At 44.6% G+C, this 21,443-nt stretch overlaps 1 protein-coding gene across 1 annotated transcript; it reads left to right on the top strand.

Annotated features, from left to right (window-relative positions):
* Positions 1-18,265: 18,265 nt before the first annotated feature.
* On the top strand, positions 18,266-21,352 carry LOC125540211 (transcription factor bHLH112-like). The gene is made up of 7 exons (XM_048703789.1): positions 18,266-18,758; positions 18,949-19,456; positions 19,593-19,706; positions 19,900-19,965; positions 20,196-20,261; positions 20,440-20,502; positions 20,657-21,352. Exons 1-7 carry the CDS (start codon positions 18,421-18,423, stop codon positions 20,813-20,815), a joined length of 1,314 nt encoding a protein of 437 aa, XP_048559746.1. The 5' UTR covers positions 18,266-18,420; the 3' UTR covers positions 20,816-21,352.
* Positions 21,353-21,443: the final 91 nt, after the last annotated feature.

The following is a 21,443-nucleotide window of genomic DNA, read 5'->3' as shown; positions in this document are numbered from 1 at the left end:
TCCTCCTCATCTGGTCCATATAGCTCTTCTACATTAGTGTCTCCTTCAAAGTGATATAGTGGATCATCCCTATGCCTCTTCATTGCCTCCAACCTAGCCAATATGTCCTCATCTTCTAGATCTTCATCCTCACTTTCACTATCAGTGAACTCCTCAGCAAGCAGCTGTGGGAGTTTTCTTTTTGCTGCATTGTACTTCTCTCTTTGTATCTTATTACTCCTGTACCTTTGAATTTGTTCATTTCTTTTCTGCTCCATCATCTGCTCAATGTGCTCTTGCTCTTGGTCTGTCTGCATGAAATACGCATGCCTCTCATTACCATTGTCCAAAGCAAACTCAGGTTCACTTGGGCCCTTTTGCTTTAACAAACAAGAGCTCTCCTGTGTGTTCATTACTTGGACTGGCTGTGGTTGGGGTTTCACTGGACTGGGGGAAAAAACTCCTGAATTGTCTACCTCATAGACAACTGGCACACCTATTTCTGACAAAGGAACCTGCTCTTCATAAGCATGACCAATGTCCAAATCAACTGGTCTAGGTGCATCACTTCTCATAACTGTAATGTTAACAACATTCTTTCCTTTACTAGCTATGTGATCCAACATTTCTTCCACCTTGTCATCATCAGTTAATTCTTCCATTCCTGACACCCCAACTCCTCGATCTCTAACATAATACATAAAATCCCTTGAACTATAGCCTTCTACCTCTATTAGGGCAATGAGATTCCAGAAGGTTATGCCTGATAAACATATTGTTCTTTCCAAGTTATCTTTGTCTAGGAAATGGAACCTCACTTCCCATTCTTCATCATCCAAGCTACAAATTCAGATAACAGGTATAAGAATAAGATGAAATAATTCATTTAATTCAGAAAACAAGTCATTTAATTTTGCTGTTAAGTAGGTCAGTTAACTGGTATAAGAATAAGATGAAATAATTCATTTAACAATGTTAAAATTATTGTTAAGAGGTCAGATTCGTGTTAAATGGGTCAGTTCATAGCCATATTAATAAGTTGAAAAAATTCAGTTAACAGTGCTAAAATTCGTGGCAACAGAAATTTCTGATTCAATTTACAATACTAAAGTTGGTGAAGACCAGTATTTGATCAAACAACAGACAGAGAGGATTTCTGTCAAATTACTCATGCTAAAATTAATTTCTGTGAGACCACCAATCATGTGACAGATAGGATATCATATAACACTAACCCTAATGCTAGAACCCTAACCCTAGAACCCTAACCCTAGAACCTTAACCGTACTACACTTACCCAAGAACACTAACTAACCCTAGAACCCTAACCCTAAAATGCCAATCGGGGAAAAGACAAAGAAGGAGGAGGATGACTTACTCCACACCGCCGAAGGAGGAGGCAAAATGTTGGCTGCCCGTCGGATTGGCCTTCACCGCCTGGGCGAACACAGTAGCCGCCGTGTATTCCAACAACTTCGGCGCCGACGACGGTTGGGGAAGAGGCAGCGCGCTCGAGGGATTGGAGCTCCCGCAGAACTCCGGCGGATCTCCAACACCGCCGCCCGGAGCATCCCCACCGGCAGCAACTCCGCCGCCGCCGTCCACGCCGCCAGGTTTCGTCGTCGCCATGGATTGAAGCTGGAGGGAGAGGTCTGGTCTGGTCGGGTGCGGGCGGTCGGTCTGTCCGGCGCGACCAGACCGCGTCGGTCTGGACCAAACGGCGCCGTCCACGCGTCCGTTAGGACACGTCACCCAAATTGGGCCCCACCTGTCGGGAACGCCCTCAACCGCGCCAAATGGCAGGTTCAGTGCAATCTGCAAAACTTTTACTGAATGCGCGGTGGCTTTTGCAAAAAATTAGCGATCAGGTTCTTTTCTGCAAGAGAAGCCCCAAATGTGGTGGTTTCTTGCAATTCACTCAGAAATTGACTCCCAATTGCGGCCAATATCCTGGTTAGGCAGGGCCCTGGCGATTGCAAATGTGTCGTATGTTGCCTTGAGAAAAATGTTGACCACATCCTCTTCAACTACCAGCCAGCCAAGTTCTTGTGCCCGTCAAGGACTGTGGTGTACATGGAACCCTTCCTCTTGCGTCGATCTGATTACCATAGTATCCTACTTAGTAGGAGCAAAACAATGTATAGTGAGGCGTCTAATCGCGGTCCAATCCTAGGCACTTGCCTGCACAACCCTCGTGATGTTCCTTTTGGTGGAGAGATTGTCTAAATTTTTTAACAATGTACAAGGACAATGCCTCATGTTTGCCACAAAATGGGTTCACTGTTGGATTCTGGAATGACAATTGGGGACCCTTGTCGAAGGACTAGACTTGGCCACATCTTCATTCATTTTCCAAGAACACGGAAGCAACACTAAAATCTGTGAGCAGTTTGGAAAACCTAGCAGATCACTTTCATTTACCCCTTTCAGAAGAGGCCTATGCACAGCTCCAAGAGATGACAAATTTTCTCCAGACCCCACATCTGAACGACAGCATGGACCAGTGGCAGTACCCCCCTGGAGCTTCTCACTTCCAAGTTTCCAAAAACTATAAATTTCTAACTATTTGTACTGTTGTCATGCCAGCTCTGAAATGGATTTGGAAGTCTTGTTGCCAGCTCAAACATACATATTCTTCTGGCTTTTGATCTACAACAAACTTAACACAAGAGGATGCCAAACGGCAACGAGACATGGGCTCCAAAGCGGTGCCTTCAAGAAGGGCATATGACATTCAGGGCACTTCAAACTTGATACTCACGACCAAGAAAATCGAAATTTTCAAATGCAAAATCGTAAGTTTCAATGATTAAAACTTAAAACTTACTGTGCCCTCACGCGGGATCCAACTACTTTGCGAATCGCGAGGCAATCGAGCGGTGGGGCAGGGCTTGACAGTGACAGGTGCGTGCCCCTACGAATTTCCTGGATATTGTAACGTCATGTATCCATCTTTTTTCTTGAACTACCCTCAAACTTTATTAATCAACTGAGAAGAGTTACATATTTCAAGACAAAGGGCAACAGAAACGAGGGTGGATCACCATCCCAATTAAAATCTAATTTAGAATCATAAGAGCGCTTCGCTAGTTGGGGAGCAACACAATTTGCCTCCCGGGACAGTAAGAAAAAGAAACTCCTTTGATTATCGTGGCCTTTGCAAAACATTCCGCTAGCATGGCTGTATGAGGACTGAAAATCTCAGAAGCACCATTGCATGCATTGATTAGTTCCAATGAATCAGACTCAAAGGTAACCTGGTTGTATCCCAAACTCTCTACCAGCTCCATTCCTTTTAGCAAAGCAATGGCCTTAGCCGTGGCAGCATTAAGGACAGAACTTAAAAAGGTTGCCGCACCAGCCACTGCCTCCCCCATGTTATTACGAAGAACAATACCAACCGGCAACCGCACATGTACCATTGTCATGGAAAGAAGCATTTGTATTCAGTTTATAGGAGCCAGCTCTTGGCTTTGTCCATGATATTTCAGGAGGTTTACTGTCAGGAGCAGCAAACCCATAGTTGGACATTAAGGCTTGAACTGCAAAGGCAGTACGGGGTGGGCCTGCGACCAATTCTCCTTTCTCCAACTCTCTTCGTTGCCACCATATGTACCAACAAGCAGCAACAATCGATTCTTGTAGTCCCAAAGTTCCCAAGATAGGCGACTGCCGATTTTGATTGCATAAGATATATTCAAAAACAACTGAGCCCGATCTGTCCACAATCAGGGCATTTTTAATGACATCATGAAGACCCAGTGCCTCCCAAATGCACCGAGCACGAGGACATGTGAATAGGAGATGACAAATATCCTCCAGACCCGTCGAGCATACTGGGCATTGCAGCGATACAGGGATATATCTTGCTGCCAAGACAGCCTTTCCCGACACGGTACCATGCAATGCCTTCCAAATGAAAATTTTAATCTTGCTTGGCACTTTTAACTTCCACAAAATATCCCATATAGGGTTTGGTCTTGAAGCTCCCTGTCCATCTTCTCTTCACACCCTAGCACCAAATTGATGCTTCCATTCTGTATAGTACGCCGATCGTACCGAGAAATAAGAAGACTGTGTGTTGTGCCAAGCAATAAATTCCTCCTGCATGTGCTCACTCAATGGGATCATAAGAATATTGTGTGCATCAATGGGGAAAAATACATCTCTGATTAGATCTTCATCCCACCTCCAGGAGTCATGATCAATTAACTCATCAACTGTTCAAAGTATGCAATTCCCTCTTCTAGTAATGATCTTTCTAGACGGCAATTTGGGACCCAGTTGTCCTCCCAAATATTGATTTTTGCTCCGTTTCCAACTCTCCATATGTGTCCATCTATGTAAAACGGATGTTCCAAGTTTTTGGTTTTCTTTCTTTCCGTTTGAACTATGTGTTGTAACATTACTATTTAGCTCCTTTGTGATGGCCTTTATATTATTACCAATGTTTTAAATAGCGGGCTATGGCATTTAGCAGCAACCTTTAAAAACAGCTATAGCGGTAAATTGTACATGAAATCATTTAGCGGCAACATCCTCAAACAGCTATAGCGGAGCTATAGCGAGGCTATAGCCGGCTATTTAAAACTATGATTATTACTAGATAATTCCCGTGAACTAAACTAGGTTATATGGTTAGGTATCCTATGGTGGAACTGGCCCATCGGAATTCAAGACAACTCAGACGAGACCCTGACCTGAGAATGGTCCAAAAAAGACAAGGACGATAACGCTTACATGAAGGAATTCCAATAAGATAATCAATGGAATAAATACTAAGGCTCCTTTGGTTTGTAGGATTTTTGTAGGAATTCTATAGGATAGGATTTGCAAAGGAAAAATTCCTTTGAAGTCCTTTGGTTTGTAGGAATGAATTCCTATTCCTATGTAGGATAGAAATCAATCCTTCACGTTTGGGAGGGAAAAAACATTAGCCTAGATTCAATGAAAAAAAAATCCTATCCTATGCACCAAATGGCATCTCTTTCTCTATAGGAATTGACATGCATATCATCTCACTTCCTATGATTTTCCTATTCCTATAAAATTCCTATCCTATGAACCAAAGAAGGCCTAAGTTTTTTTGCTCCTTCTACTAAGACGTTTCACTTCGCTTCAATCTCATATATCTAAAAGTGTGTACATCTAGACAAGAGCAAAATGGTCTCACTAATTATGGATGCCTATCTAGATGGATGGTAATCCTTCTTCCTAGGAATTCTAAGGGTATCCGATCGATATCCACTTGTGGGTTCTTAGTCAATACGGCGGGCAAACGGTGGCCCATACGCCTAGACATGTATGCATGGAGCCAATTCTGCATCCACCACACAGTACCCGTGAAGCTCTCGTGGCCTCACGCCGTTTTCATGGACCAACGCCTATTTAAAGCAACGGCCATCTTCATAATCCTCCACACGAAGCATCTTCTTCAACCATCCCTTAAGCACCCGATAGGTCAACTGCAATGCTCAAGGTTATGACATCTCGGTTGTGCTAATCCTTGTCGTCCAGTGGCGTGCATTCATGGATGGACGGCGTACCACTCATGCTATTGGCCGAGCAGCCTCGTTGAAGGTTGTTTCCATCGCTACAGACCGCTCATGCAGTCCTTGCCGTCGCCCCTACCGGCAAGTTTGCCATGATGGAAGAAACCTTTCAACAGGCAGCTCGTCCCATAGCTTGAGTGACACCCGTTTTATGAATCACCATGATGAGTGCGATGAAGGTTTTCTCCATCAAAATAATAGAGAACAATGAATATCTTTTTTTTTGCAGGGATAGAACAATGAATATCTTCTCCACACAAAAAGGGAAAATGACGGATATATATCTTACAAAGAACATGATCAGATGATCTACAGAGATGCTCCATGTACATTGAAAGATGCAATGAATTTCTCCCTCTGTAACGAAATATAGTGTTTAGATAACTATTTTAGTGATCTAAACGATCTTATATTTCTTTACAAAGGGAGTACTATATGGCAATTTGCTTCAGTATCAATCCGTGTACATGCAATCCATTATTAAATCAATTTGTGTCAGGTACAAAGCCATTCTTCACATACAGTATCATTTTCTTTTGTTTCTTCCCTTTTTTCTTCTCCAATTTTTCATTATTTTTTTGCATTTCGTTTCTTCTTCTTTTTTCTCTTTTTTTTTTCTTTTGTTTCTTCTTTCTGTTTTCTTTGTTCTTGTGATTATTATTCTGCATTTTTTGTATATGTCAACAACATTTCTCTAATACACATCTAACATTTTTCCAATACAAATTAAATGTTTTTGTAATACATGGTCAACATTGTTTCTATACACATTTAAAATAGATACAAGATTAGCATTTATTGATAGATAAATAAAAAATTCATATATTTTAATTTATTTTTAAATGCTTGATCAACAGTTTTAAAATAAAAGATACATATGTTTTTGAATACATTGTCAACACTTTTTTATACATATTTAACAGTTTTCCAAATGCTTGATTAACATTTTTTAAATACTTGCTTAACATTTTTTTAAATGCTTGATTAACATTTTTACATACATGATCAAAAAAACTCATCATTTTTTAATACATGGTCAAAAAATTTCTATGCACATTTAACATTCTCCAAATGCTTGATTAAATTATTTTAAATACCTGTTCTACATTTTTTCAAATGCATGATTAATATTTTAATATAGATGATACAGATTTTTCTTCTTTACTAATACATGGTCAACATTTTTCCTATACAAATAAAAAATTTCCCACAGGCTTGACTAAAAATTTTCAAATAATTTTCTAACATTTGTTTTCAAAATGCTTGATAAACATTTTTATATACATGATAACAAAATTTCATAATTTTTTATATACATGATCAATAAGTTTTGTATTAACATTCAAGATTTTCCTCAATGCTTTATTAACATTTTTCAAATACTAGATCAATTTTTTAAAAATACTTTTTCTAATTTTTTGAATGTTTTTGAAGAGTGTTTTTGGTAATGCATATATTTATAATATTTTAATTTACAAACAAAGGTAAAAATTAAAACAGAAAACAGGAAAACGAGGCGTCTGGCCTGCTGTGTGCGTGGCCCGGCCCATCTTGCTCTCCCCTTCAGACAAGATTAACATTGCTGGTCAACTTTTTTTTCTATACACATTTAACACTTTTCAAATACAATTTTAACAACTTTTAATGCAATGTTAACATTTTCTCTATACCCATTTAACATTTCTCAAAGGCAAGTTTAGCATTTTTTTAATACATGGTCAACATTTTTTAAAAACTTTTTCAACATTTTTCAAATGATTGATTAACATTTTTCAAATACAAGATTAGACTTTATTTAATACATTGTCAACATTTTTTATACGCAGTTACAAAATATTTGAAATATAATATTAACATTTTTAACGCATGGATGACATTTTTCTACGCACATGTAATATTTTTTTTGAATGATTGATCAAGATTTTTGAAATACAACATTAACATTTTTTTAATTCATGGTCAACATTTATATACACATTTTACATTTCACAAATACTTGGTTAAAAATTTCGAATACTTGTTCAACAGTTTTTTCAAATTCTTGGTTAACATTTTACATTTCCCAAATAGTGATTAACATTTTTATATACATGATAAAAAATGCATCATTGTTTTAATACATGATCAATATTTTTTGCTATATACATTTAACATTTTTCCAACTGTTAGATTAACATTTTGCGAATACTTGTCAACAATTTCCCAATACTTGTGGAACATTTTTAAATGTTTTTTTAATATATAATATGTATTATTATAATATTTAAAGTATAAACAAAAGTATAAAAATAGAGCAAAAAATTAAAACAGAAAACATAAAATGTGAACATAAATATATAAAAAGGAGCTTGTGGTCTCCCGTAAACCTGTGCCGGCCCATCTTGGTCCCCCTTCAGCGAGGGTACCTCGAGAGCAACTAACTAAAGAGTGTTCGTTGCGAACCTCCCCAAGGATCACTTGGGGATGCGTCGAGAGCGCGCCCAGCTGCCGCCACGTGTCCCGCTCTGTGCGGTTTCTCCGGATTTTGTGTTTTTTTTTACACGTGTATTCTGCTTTTTAGATGGGTTTTTCCTGGTTTTTCAGCTTTTCGGTTTTTCTCCAGTCTTCCTTAGGTTTTGGACCAGAAAATATTTACGCGAAAAAACAACTTTTCTTTTTTCTCTTTTCGCGAGAGGCACACTTTTTTTTGGTTTAGGGAACCTTCTAGAAGGTTCATGACTTTTTTATTTTCTGTTTCTTTTTCGTTTTTCTGTCTTATTTTCCATTTCTTTCTTTCCTTCTTTCTCGTTTTTTGTTTCTTTTTTTCTTTTTGGTTCCTTCTTCGTTTTTTCTGTTTCCCCCTTTCTTTTACTCTATTTCAATTTTTATTTTTATTTTTTGCTTTTCAAGTCTTTTTCTTTATCATCAAGTGTTCAGGAATTTAAAAATATTCATATCTTTAAAATTAGGCTCATTTTTTGGAAATGTTTCTAGTTTGAAATTTTGTTTAAAAATTAGGAATTTCAAATTTGTTCACTTATTTTATAAGAATTGTTTGAAAATTCAAGAAAAAAATTAACTACATATTTTTAAAAGGTTCGCCTTTTTTATGTTTTTGTTGCCAAATTCACAAAATGATTGGGGATTTCAAAAAATGTTCTCACTTTCAAAATGTGTTCACGGATTTAAAAAAAAGCATGTCTTTGGATATTGTTCGCGAACTCAAAATATTTTTGAGGAATTTTAAAAAAAATTCTCATTTCTAAAAATTTGTCATAAATTCGAAAAATCTTCTGTAATTTTGAAAAATGGTCCCTAGCTTTTGCAATTTTGTTCACATATTCAAAAAATTCATATCTTTTGAATTTTAGAAAAAGTTTCGTTTTGTAAAAATTGTTCATAATTTTGAAATATGTTCGTGTTTTGAATTTTTTTCATAATTTTTAAAAATATGCGTGTTTTCAAATTTTGTTCACAATTTCAAAAAATATTCAGGAATTTCAAAACATGTTCCAGCTTTTCCAAATTTGTTCACATATTAAAAAAAATGACCATGTTTTCAAAAAATTTCGCAAATACAAGACATGTTTCCATTTTGAAAAATTGTCATTATTTTGAAAATTTTCCGCTTTTTCAAATTTCGTTCCTATTTTTCAGAAAATGTATGTGTTTTTTAAAAGGTTATTCATAATTTCAAAAACTATTCTCACTTTCAAATTTGTTCCTTTTACCAAGAAATGTTTGAGACACCCAAATGTGTTCACGTTTTCCAGAAATGTTTGAATTTTTATAAATTTGCTCATAAATTTAAAAATATTCATTTTTCAAAAAGTATTTACATTTAAACAAGATATCGTTCAAAATTTCTATTTTTTTAATTTGTTGCGACTTGATAGTTCATATGCTTTGGATGCTATTTTAGTTACAAATTCCTAGGAGTTATACTGGCTAGCGATTTTAGTTCACTAGTCATGTCATTTAGATTTTGCTGATGTATTTTGTTTCTTTAACAACCACGTTGCATTTGTAGCAGAGAAGCTTGTCACGCACCACAATGTAGTCTTGGGTTCGAGTCCCACTAATTTTCTGACATTTTTCACGTCGCGAAGTGCCACGGCCTAATTGGCCAGCCTAGGTGAGCCGCACCCTATGGGAAAGGTCGACTCTCTGACGCAGAGAGCGTCACATAGGAGCTCCCATATAGGGGCGCCCGAGGTCCGTCGAGTTTGACTGACAGAGCAGCCTCTTTATTGGGCCGGGATTCAAAGCATATTGGGTTGCTCCGCTACGCGCTAACGCTAAGCACCATGCGGGTCACAGGGTTGTTTCTGTCCCGCCTCGCCTGCTTACGGTGATCCGAACCAGCTTAAAAGGGGATTCACATAGTAATGCATCACGACCTTACTTGAACACTATCTGTTCTATAGGAATTGTACTATTGCATCCTCCTCTAATAAGGAGACAAACTAGCCAGCCACCGCCTCCAAAAAGTTAGGGTTCTTTGCCTCCCGTCGGCGCCGGTCCGTCCCGTCTCCTGTTTTTTGATCTTTTTTCGAGTTTTGTTAGGGTTTGTGTCCTGCTCAGTTAGGTGAGACGGAGGTGACTCTCTAAAGAAGAAATAAAGGTCTCCCCGCCTAGCCCCTGTTCCGGTGATGTGTCTAAAGAAGAAATAAAGGTGTGTCTCCGGCAGATCTATCTTTGGTGGATTTGCTTGGATCTGTTCGTCATTCGTCGTTCGTTCGTGCGTCTTCACGTTGGATCCTTTTGATCTACACTCTTCATTTGCGGCGGTTGCTATTCTGGTGCGTTGGTTCTATAGGGCCTTAGTACGACGACTTCCCGACTGTCTACTACAACAACGTTTGCCCGGCTCCGGCAAGGAAGGGGTAATGACAGCGGCGCGCTCGCTTCAGTGTTCGTAGTCGTCGCTAGGTGGTCTACGGATCTTGATGCAATTTTTTATTATTTCTAGTTTTCGTTGTACTATCATGATTGAAGATGAATAGATTAGAAATTTTCCGGCAAAATAAAAATAAAAATAAGGAGACAAGCAGTTAAGCTTGTTTGATGACATCTCACCCGTGGGCCAGAGCGTGATAAACGGCTCGGATCACAGTTCCCTTATCCCATGGCTGTAGAGCATTGCTGACCAGGGTGGCTCTCAGGTTGTCTGACAGACCCATTTCTTCTTCTTTTTTCCTCTTTGACATGCCACGGTAGTGCTGAGCATCACCCAACTTGCCATCCTTTTTGGAGGGAACCAGTTAAGTTGCTGCTAGCCTGCTTACCTGGATGAGCCAACCTGAAGCTTGCTTCACTAAACCAACGCCCGAACTGAGATCGCTGGCTCACCTGGCCACATGGCCCTCCCCGAAAGCCTCTTTCCTGCAGCGAGACACGGCCGGTGTGCCTCGACTTTGTTGCTGCATGCGGCGGGGCCAGATGCTAATGGGATCAGCAGAGCTGATTGAGCCATATGTCTCGCTGCAAAGCTCCTCCCCGGCGCTGGCCCAGCCATTGTCTTCCTCATCTTTCCTCCCCCGGATCGAATCCTTTTCGATCTACAAGCTACCGCAAGTTGCCCAAAAGCTCCCGCGCACATGCACGGCACAGTACGGCCGGCAGTGCCGGCCGGGCCAACTCGCCGTGTCTCGCTCGATCCATCCCCCGGATTCCTCTGGCACCGGCACCGCCCATGCCCTCCAGATTCCTAACGGCACAGTCACTTCTGAAGCAAGACTTCTCATGCGTGCCACCTTTACCCTCGTCTTTTTTTCTTCTCTTGCTCGTGGAGAACAGACTTGAGAGGTGATCTTAATTATGAGCCCTTTGACAATTTGAGCCCGTGATAATTCACACACTGTGCAACCACTCCATGGTTCCGCCATGAGTCAACGAGTGGTCGCCAGGCCTGGTCGGTCCATGCATGCACGGCCATGAGTGCACCGGTGCTCCTCTGACTTTGGATCACCGAGAAATGGCCAAGCCCCGTCCCACACGGTTGAAGTTAAGGAGCAATCGCCGGCGTGGCGCGCCCTCGCTTCTAGACCTGTTCTTGCATCTTGGCCTTGCTTCCACAAGTCAGACCGGCCTAATATGGCTTGTCGCAGCACAGATGGCGCACAGCACAACGTGGACACGGTGCCTACTCCCTTTTGACACGATCGCATCAATGAGTAACGAGTCAACCGGACACAGTCAGCTAATTTCCACGTACTACTACTGCATGGAATCAAGGCCATGTACGTAGATGGAGCTTGCATTACTTGGAAGAAAACGTACTCTACCGTTTCATGCGTGGCTCCGTCTAGTGCCATGCCCTTGCACTCGAATGCACACAAACCACCTAACTGGCTACTCCTATGTACTCATGTAGCTAGCTGCCTCGTTGTGTGGCAACTCACGAAAACACCACGGCACATGGACACTAGCTCAAGTATCATTCCTGTTGGTAGTGCCCAGTAAGCTAGGAACCACCATGCAAATGGTTGCCAATCCAAGCCTTTTCGGACGTGCTCCGATACGTACATCTGCTAGGGCACATGCATGCACGTACGTATATATGGTTGGCATGGTGCGGCGGGCGTCACGGCCGCGATCGTCGGACCGCTCACCGGCGGCAACGTCGCAGCCACTTTCACGCCGCGCGGGCCTAGTCGTTATAGCCCAACAGCGCAATGCAGTGCGCTTAAACCTCGGACGCAAACACCATTGTTTTCAAGCCTGGCATGATCTCTGCAAACACCCTTGTTTTCCCTCGTCGCAGTCCTACGTACGTAATGTTTCCATCAGCGCACAGAGAACTGATGTAGCAGTAACTCCGACAGTGACCCAGGGAATTTCGAGGCAGAGCTCTCGCTCTCCCGATCGCAACCGGAAAGAAAGAGAGAGAGAGGAAGAAAGTGAAAGGTGAAGCGTCAAAAGGGGGTTGACCCGTGCACCCAGGCTGCGATTGCGACGGACACTGCCTCCACAGGCCCATCGCCTGGCCCAGCATACCTAACGCAGTCACACGCATAACACGGCCGGGGGCCCGGCTGGTCAGGGAGGCTGCTGCGGGCCTCACTACTGGGCTGGTTTCGTCAGAGCCCACCTGCATGTGCCGTCTCGGGGTCCAGCGAGTGTTGACCCCCCTGGGAGCCAGATGGAGAGTTTGGCCTCGTTTCACACTGCGCACATCAATAAAGTCGGAGAGAATTCACAAGACGGGAAAAGGCGGTGTATTATTAGTGCACTAACTCCTTCAGGAGACGCCTCTTGTCTGTTGTTGTTTGTGCCCAGGTAACGGTGAGCTGAATCTAATAGCTTGTGTACTGCTGCTGCTGCTGCTGCTGTGTCTTTAATTTTCTGCTAAGGTTATCTATCTGTTCCACGAGTGTGCATGACGTGCACACTGCACACACAGGGGCCGGTGTGGGTGTGGGTGGGTTCCGATCAGGTAAAAACACACCAAAGCGTCCTGCAAAAAGTGCTATAGAATATTCGTGTAGAAATATTGGCAAGTGTATTCCCGGTGCGGTGCTAGCTTGATCCTTGCTAGCTAGTCTAGAGTCTAGACTTGTGAATCACAAGTTCTCAATATGCATGCATGAGAACGGATTTCTCTTAATTTGGATCATCTGATGGTTGACCTTGTTGCTTGGACGCATCAGTCACGGGCTTACCTCCCGTGCTCACTTCCAAGTCCAAAGGCGCACATGTAAGTACATTAGCGAGCTAGTTGCGATGGAAACGAAGGAGAGATCAACGGAACCAACCCCACTTGACACGGTAGCTTGCTAGGCTCCAAAGAAGCTCGATCGGGTCTGGCCTGCCATGGATCTCGGCAGCTGTCGGGAGAAAGAAACTGATCGAGTAGACGATCGGAAGTCAGGGCAGGTAGCGTACGCTTTGACCCACTAAATCAACTCCTAAAATATCGGTGGTACTACCAGATCCCCCAAAATCAGAAAGATGCTAGCTTGACGATCTAGCTAGAGGTCGTAGCGCACCCCAGCCCTGAATGCCGTGTCAACGCCGAGCCTAACAGCGAAGACGCCCCACGTACGGGCCCCCGCGTCCCATCGTAACTCGGAAGGCCGGCACACTCATGATCGACACCTCTCGCTTTTTCTGACTGACGCGTTGGATCGACGCCGGCCGTCGCCTCGGTCTGCCCGGCGCCGGGTCAGCGTCGCCGTCGGCGCGCGCGTGCGACCGGTTCGCGGGCACGTGTCACAGGACCGGCCAGCGACGTACAGTGCGTACATACGTGCAGCAGCGCGCGTGGTGTGATGTGCCGGCCGCAGCGCGCGCACTAGGCGTGGTCGATCGCCGTGTCCGTGCGCGCGGCCGTGTCGCCGTGTGCCGCACAGACAGCAGAAAGCGGCGGGGAGAGATTCTCCGTGGGAGGATGGGGGCGGGCTCAGTAGTAGGAGTTCCCTGGGTCGCACGGCACGGCAGGGCCAGCGGCTTGCCGTCTACGACTGGATCCGTCGACCCACCAACAAATGATGGAGATGGAGAGTCTACACGTCTGTCTCTCTTCTCTGGCGAATTGTCTACGTCGACGCCTATCATCAGTGCGTGCGTGGGCGTGGGCGTGGCTACGTACTACGTGCAATGCACGATCGAGTAAATTTATGTGTCATATATCTATCGTAGCTAGCTAGCCTGTGGGTGGCTGATACGGATCGTGCCACAAGTTACGGCCAGGTAAAACTCTTGCCTCTTGGTACGTACGTGCTCTGTCGTTCCGATCGCGGGAGGAGGTTGATTGCACGCGACTAACTGACGCGATCTATAGCTAAATTAGTTGGCTATATAATCTTCCACTCCATCTCGTGCATGCCAACGACCGACCAGTCCCTAAACGAAAACACAACGGACGGCTAGAAAGGTCATGCACGATCGCGCGCTCCTTAGTGTTATTTTCCGCGAGTTGTTCGGTGAAGAAACACTGAGGCTAGCTAGCTCATCACAGATTCGAGTGTCTGCCTTTGTGAACCTATATATAATTGTACTATATTACTATCAGTTCCTCTCTGCAACTGCTGCACTGCCAAGCACGCTAGCTAGGGAATGGAATGAACAACAAGTTGACCTCCACAACCCCAATGATTTCTCGCCTAGCAGTAGTACTGCTACAGAACTATAATATCAATTCATTCATCTGTGGAACTGCTACACTGCTGGCTGTCCAGCGAGGGAAATGAGATGAAATGAATAGAAAGTTGACCCTCTTCTCGTCTACCGAACCCGAGAATGATGATCCCTCCATCGCGTCGCCTAGCTAGTAGCTAGCTCGATCGGATCGGATGGGATCGGATGGTCAAAGGTTTGTCGCTGGTGGATACGTGGCGGCGACGTCGTGGGTCATCGATGGGGACACCGGCCGGGCGGAGCGGACGGATCCTTGTCGAGATCGATGAGGCGATGGATCGATCGACGAACGCTGCTCCGGCTGGCCGGACGCTGTCCCTGTCCGACCTTTTGACTCGGCCTCCGACTACTGGAGTGGCGCTGGCTTGCGGGCGGAGTGCACTGCATGCTCCTGCGTGTGGCTTGGCTGAGGCTCAGTATAGATGTGTGTGTGTGGATGGGGTGAGTGGGCGGCTGGCTTTTTCCGGGCACGCGTGCCGTCCCCCGGGCCCCGCGCTTTTGACGCCTTCTCTTTCTCTCCCGCCATAGACTTCGCCGTAGCTAGCAGTCGATCGACGGCCATCAGCATGACGTCAAGGACGTCGTCGTCGAGCCAACCTACCTGTCTGTGCTTGCAACCATGGTGTTGCACTAGCTAATACCTATGGCTACAGCTGTAGGTTTAGGCCGGCCACCGTCTTCCTCTTCTAGAGACGAAATCCTGCGGCGATACTACGCCGAAAGAATGTTCCTACAGTCGTCGTCCACAGGACTCTCTGCTCTGCTGCAAGCCTCAAGTAGTAGTAGGTGTATATATTTTTTACGTCTATGCATGAACCTAGGCTGCCGTTTTTTAAGTCCACTAAAAGCGCAATTAGGACGTACCTGCCTTGATTAACCACTTGCATGTTTGAAATGCTGTATCCAGTATCTATGCTGCCCGTGGGCACGACGGTTTCATATCACGATCAACCAGAATGAGAAGTTGTCTTGACTATTTACGGTTGGCATGTCTATATATAGCTACGCATTTGGATCGGTCGAATCGCACTGTGCTACTACGAGCTACGAGTAGCTAGCTATAGCAACCTCACTAATTACACACTCCGTTACACCGATCTGTAAGGAGAAGAAAAATATAAGGGGAATAATATGAGTTTGGCTAGTCTGAAAACTTTTTTTAGAAAAAAACTGGGACTTGGCTAGTGTGGACTTGGAAGGGAATATAAGTACGTGGCAGAAAATTCCAAAAAGGAATAGGGCGGAGGGAATCATAACGATCCAGGACAAACATGGGGTGCTTAACGCGTGCGTTAGGGAGGCGTTCTTCCATCACGTCACCCATCCCCGACGAAACTGACGTTTTGGCATCTGAATTAATTTTCAGATTCATCCAGAACATGCATGCATGATTCATTGTGACCAAAAACAATTTTATCACCGGCAGGCAAGCACGCATGCATGAAAAATTCTTACGGCAAAAACCAAGGGTGCATGCATGCATCCATCCATCGACCATTCTTCCATTATAATGCCATATATAGTAGTAAAATTTAGCTAGCATTTAAAATGCATCATGCTAGCGAGAGCTACAACGTTACTATCACTGGATATGTTCCGCATGCTACACATATTATAAACTACGATTTGTAGGATCAGGGCACGCAAGTAATTTGCATCCGATTGTGACGCTTGAATTTTATCTTCTAGTGGTCGGAATGCTTGACAATAAAATAAAATAAAGGCCGATGGTCAGAGGATTTGCAATTATCACCACGTTGAAAGTAATTCGCTACTAGCTAGGATAGATTAGATTAATTCTAGCCGACTATAGCGCACACAGACGTGACTTCTTGGTACAAAAGATTAGGTCCAACAGTTGTACTACTAGAGTTCATTACCCCTTTATAGCAGTTAGGCAATTTCATCAAACATTCCTTCTGGATGATGTAATTCATTTCACTGTGTTGCTATCATCAACAAGACCTCCTTTCGGAGGTCAATGCCTTTGATTGATCCATTCGAATTTATACCCTAGTCTCACTCCTTTGTTTTATTTGCAAGTAAAAGATAACATATTTTATGCCGACTCGACATATTTATCCTGATTCTAATGTGTGAAACATGCATGCACGGCGCCAGGCATATGTCAATTATTGAATCCCTGCTTTGTAATCTCAATATCCCTAAATCCTTACTATTATATGGCTAGCTAGTGGCCCGAGCCTCTAACCGAAGAATCATAAAAGAGGAGATTGAAGGATCAGAATTTCTTGAGGGTATAGCTAGATGTGACTTGTCTGGAACAAAGACATCGTGAATTTTTCTTTTGTGACCATCAATTATTTGCCAAGATTTGTCCGTAGTATTGAAATACTATAACACACATGTACTGAGACAATATCAACTTTTAACACATAAATGTTCCCCTCCTTAGAGGCGTCGTCACAGATACCTTAGATTTGTCTCCCGTGCCTTGGGTTTTGGGTCCTCAAGTTTTCCCGGAAGGCTTTAACCTAGGACCAAGTCACACAACATGTTGTCTAGCAAGATCAATGGACTCTAGGTTGGCGGGCTTGGTAGGTTGTTGAGAGATGAGGGAGAGACCAGGAAGGCGGTGCGGCAGCGATGAACCAATTGGGTGGGAATGTGGTTTGGCATGGCAGAGAGTGGTGATCTTGTGCTAGAAGGGTGACCAATTTTTCTGATCCAAGTACACAATCAAACGGGGTTGGTTTGGCTGGTACTTCGTTTGCGAACTAATATAAAATCGTTTAGATCACTAAAGTATCTAAACGATCTTATATTAGTTTATAGAGGAAGTACATTGGAGCGGCATGCCTGAATGTTGGTGTGTTGGTTGGGCATGTAGCTAGCCATGCAGGCATGTGCATGAGCGAGTGGTGTATTTGGAAGTGAGAGCAGCAGCCCACAAGAACGATTTCTCGCGGCAGATCTAGTTTAGCTAGGCGGTTTGAGCTTATTGTGTTGGTTTATTTATTAACTAATCCCTCCGATCCAAGATAAGTGTAGTGGTTTTAGTTCAATTTTTCCTAAAATCATGAAACATATTTTCGAATGCAGGGAGTAGGGTTTTCAGCCGACTTTTCCTTGTAAACAGAGTCTCTCACCCTTTTATCCATTCAAGGTTTAAAAAAAAAACTCGCTCCGTTCGAAATTAGATGACGCTCAAACGGATGTATGTATATATATTTCGGTGCTAGATACATCCGTTGAGGACGGAGGTTGGTTATTCTTTAAGATTACACCTAGTGTGATGAACCTTAACAACACTATGATATGTCTTTTTCGTTGTTGGTAGTCATCTAACATTACGCGCATACGTCAAAACCCTAAGACAATAAGAGGTTACTGTTACAACTACAAGACAAGATTGAGAGTTAAAAGAGACTACTACCGGTGAGCACGAGAGTGTTGTGTAGTGCTCTACTCTAGTGATGTGGGTTGTTCAACGACCGCTTGATCATGATCTGTTGCACCAGATCGATTTGAAATTTACCAGCTGACGCAATGCGGGAAGACCGCCAACGACCCAAGCCACGGTCAGGCAGGCGAAATTCTCCTCTCCGTTTCATTTCCAAACGCAGTTTATATATACCCAGACCACACAACCCCATCTTTTCCACTGAGCTTAGCTTCACCCCTTTCCCCTCCCTCCTCTCCTTGCCCACCCAACAAGCACTCACCACTCCCTTGCATCTGGCTCTCCTATCCCTCCGAGATCGATCGGTCGACGAAGAAGCGGAGCGGTGATCGGCAGATTGAAGAGATGGGAGATCATCAGCTGATGCATGCTGCTCCGGCCATGTACAGCGGCGGCGGTGCCGGAGCCGTGTCTCATGGCATGTGGTGGAACAGCAACGCGACGGCGGGGGTGCCTGCCGCGGCGTGCTCCACGGAGCTCGCCGGGTTCAACAGCTGGCCGGCCGGTCTGGCGGCTGGTGGCTACGACGTGGCGGGGGTAGACGGCGGGAAGCAGGCCAAGAGCTGCACCACCACGGCCTCCTCCGAGTCGCCCGGGAACAACAGCTCCATAACCTTCCAAGAAACGGCCAGCATCAACGACCCGGCAGCCGCCGGCTTCGCCGACTGGAATAACCCTTACATGTGAGTTGTTCGTTCCCACTTAGTTCCACACCTGCCCTTAATTTGCTCGATTGATTCGCCGTTCGTCCGTGATCTCGTACTAGTATCATATGATATGATGATGGTCGATACACATACGTACATACTCCCGTGACATGCACTGAAACTAATTAACGAAATCTACATGTGTATGTATTTTAACTTCCAACAGGAGCAGCGGCGCTGGTAATATGCATGGGTTTCTCCAAGTTGGCCACCATGACATGAGCTCGAGAACGGACCCGCAGAGCATGATGAATGCCGTCGCCGCGCCGAACAACCTAGACCTAGCTCTACAAGGCCACCACCACCATCAGCAGCAGCAGCAGCAGGACGATCACCAGCGCCAGCAGCAGCTGCTGTCCAGCCTGGGGGCGCCGGAGCTGCTCCTGTCGCCCAACTCGCCGTACGGGTTCCAGTCGTCGCTGCTGAGGAGCCTCATCGAGCCCACCGGTAAGCCAGCACCGGCAGCGGGGCTCCTGCAGCAGTATCAGTACCAGCAGATGGGCGGCCAGACAGGGGCCAGGGAGCCGCTCCAGTTCACCAACGACGCCGCGTTCTGGAACCAGTCTGCCGGGTTCGGCATGGGCATGGCAGCGCCGCCGGCGACTGACAACACTAGCGTGCGTTTGGCGAAACAACCGGCGCCGGCGCCGCGTGGGGCAAACCTTGCACTTAAGGTACGTAAGCTTGTGCTAATGATTTAGTATTTACTACTACGATACTCTATACAAGCAGTTGCAAATATTGCATGGAAGCACGTACAGATGTAGTAGGTGGCCGATTGTAATTTACTTTGGTTGTCTGTATGTATAGACTGTGCTAGAAGGCGTGGGAGATTCTAGCTCAATCGTCACCAAGAAGGCGAGCGGCGAGCCGGCGTTCAAGAAACCGAGAATGGAGACGCCGTCGCCATTGCCGACCTTCAAGGTAAACATGCATGCTCATGCTCATACTCATGCATGGTTAGGTACTTAGGTTAGGTTAAATCATGCCACTTGGTTCTCTTAAACACCATGGACATTATTTGATGTCACATAGTATAATACATAGACGCAAACCCAGATCGGTGCATGATGCATCTTTATCGGTTGATTAAAGTTGTGCATGCAACACATTTCAGGTTAGGAAGGAGAAGCTAGGGGACAGGATCACAGCGCTCCAACAGCTCGTCTCTCCTTTCGGAAAGGTATAAGCTTGCTTGCTAGCTTCGCTTAGCTAGGCTTTTCATGCATGCATGCATGCATCACATAAACAAAAGCTAGATATATTACACATGACCTTGAGTAGTATCATCCAATGTGCATCTCTTCTCTGCAAAAGCGTTCATCGTTTCCTCCCCTCCTTTCGAGATCTACTTTCATCTAAACACACATGTGGAGGAGTATCTAACACACAATCTCGTTGTGCGTGCCGCAGACAGATACGGCGTCGGTGCTGCACGAGACCATCGAGTACATCAAGTTCCTCCACGACCAAGTTGGTGTAAGTGCACGTTCCAAGTCCCTACATATGATTCCATGCCCCCATGCACGCACACGCACGCTTTAATCATGGCGCCCCGAGCACGCACGGGCTCTATCGGTTTCCTCCCACGAATCATCCACCAGGAGACTCCATTGGAGACCGAGCTCAACATTTGTCTCTGCAACCTTGCATGCAGGTGCTCAGCGCCCCATACCTCAAGAGCGGCCATCATCAGCATCAAGTGCCACAGTACCTCAAGGTATGTACATGTACATCCATGGCGTGCTTGTCAGTCTGCATGCTTTGCTCTCTCTCACTTTCCATTGCCCCATGGATGCTGCCATTTCAAGTCTCAAAGTGCTTGCATGTCTGATGGTGGCTTTTTACATGTGTCTGCGCGTGTCTGGTCACAGAGCTCGAGCAATGGTAGCCCCGACAAGTCGTGCAAGGACGGCGGCGAGGTGTCGCTCAAGGGCCGGGGGCTGTGCCTGGTGCCGATATCGAGCACCTTCGCCGTGGCCAGCGACGTGCCCGTCGACTTCTGGAACCCCTTCGGCCCCCAATTTAGGTAGAGGAAGAAGAAGAAGCACAAAGCTTGATGAACGTACGGCCCCGATCCGATCGATCAGAAGCAACCACGCACGGATCGATCCGACGACAACGTTCCTCGATCTTCATGAGCTATCTAGTAGTAACAGCCTATGATCATAATTTGTAACAGGTAGTAGCACCAGTGAGGAACGCTTAATTAATTATATGGCTAAGCTAGATGAACCTTTGGAATGAGTGCTTGAAGACTTGGGCTCATTCTTCAGGTTCATCAGGGAATAATCTATTGACCAAGGGATCTGCATGCTAGCTGAGAGGATCAGTACTGGATTATGTCGCGCTGATCATTCGATCATCGTCGTCGTCGATTGTCGTCGTGTGATTGGTTGTTAGGTTTGCATCATTGGGCAGTTGTGGAACAGCTTGTTGTTTTAAGAACTACTACTAGTACTTTAATTCAGCCATGATCGATCAAAGCAGATCTGTCTGTAGCAGGTTTCATTTCTCTATGGATTTGTACTACCAAATAAAGAAGTGGCATCTCCCCTTGATTGATCTCAGCATGCGGTTTACACCTTTGGATCTGGCCACATGCTCTTGTTTTAAGTAGGGCTTCCAGAATCTGTGCGTGCTGTGTGTCTTTTTCTTGAA

The sequence above is a fragment of the Triticum urartu genome, chromosome 2 (assembly GCF_003073215.2).
Source record: "Triticum urartu cultivar G1812 chromosome 2, Tu2.1, whole genome shotgun sequence".
Lineage (NCBI taxonomy): Eukaryota > Viridiplantae > Streptophyta > Magnoliopsida > Poales > Poaceae > Triticum > Triticum urartu.
Note: the sequence above shows the minus strand (reverse complement) of the source record. Positions and strands in the feature narration are given on the sequence as shown.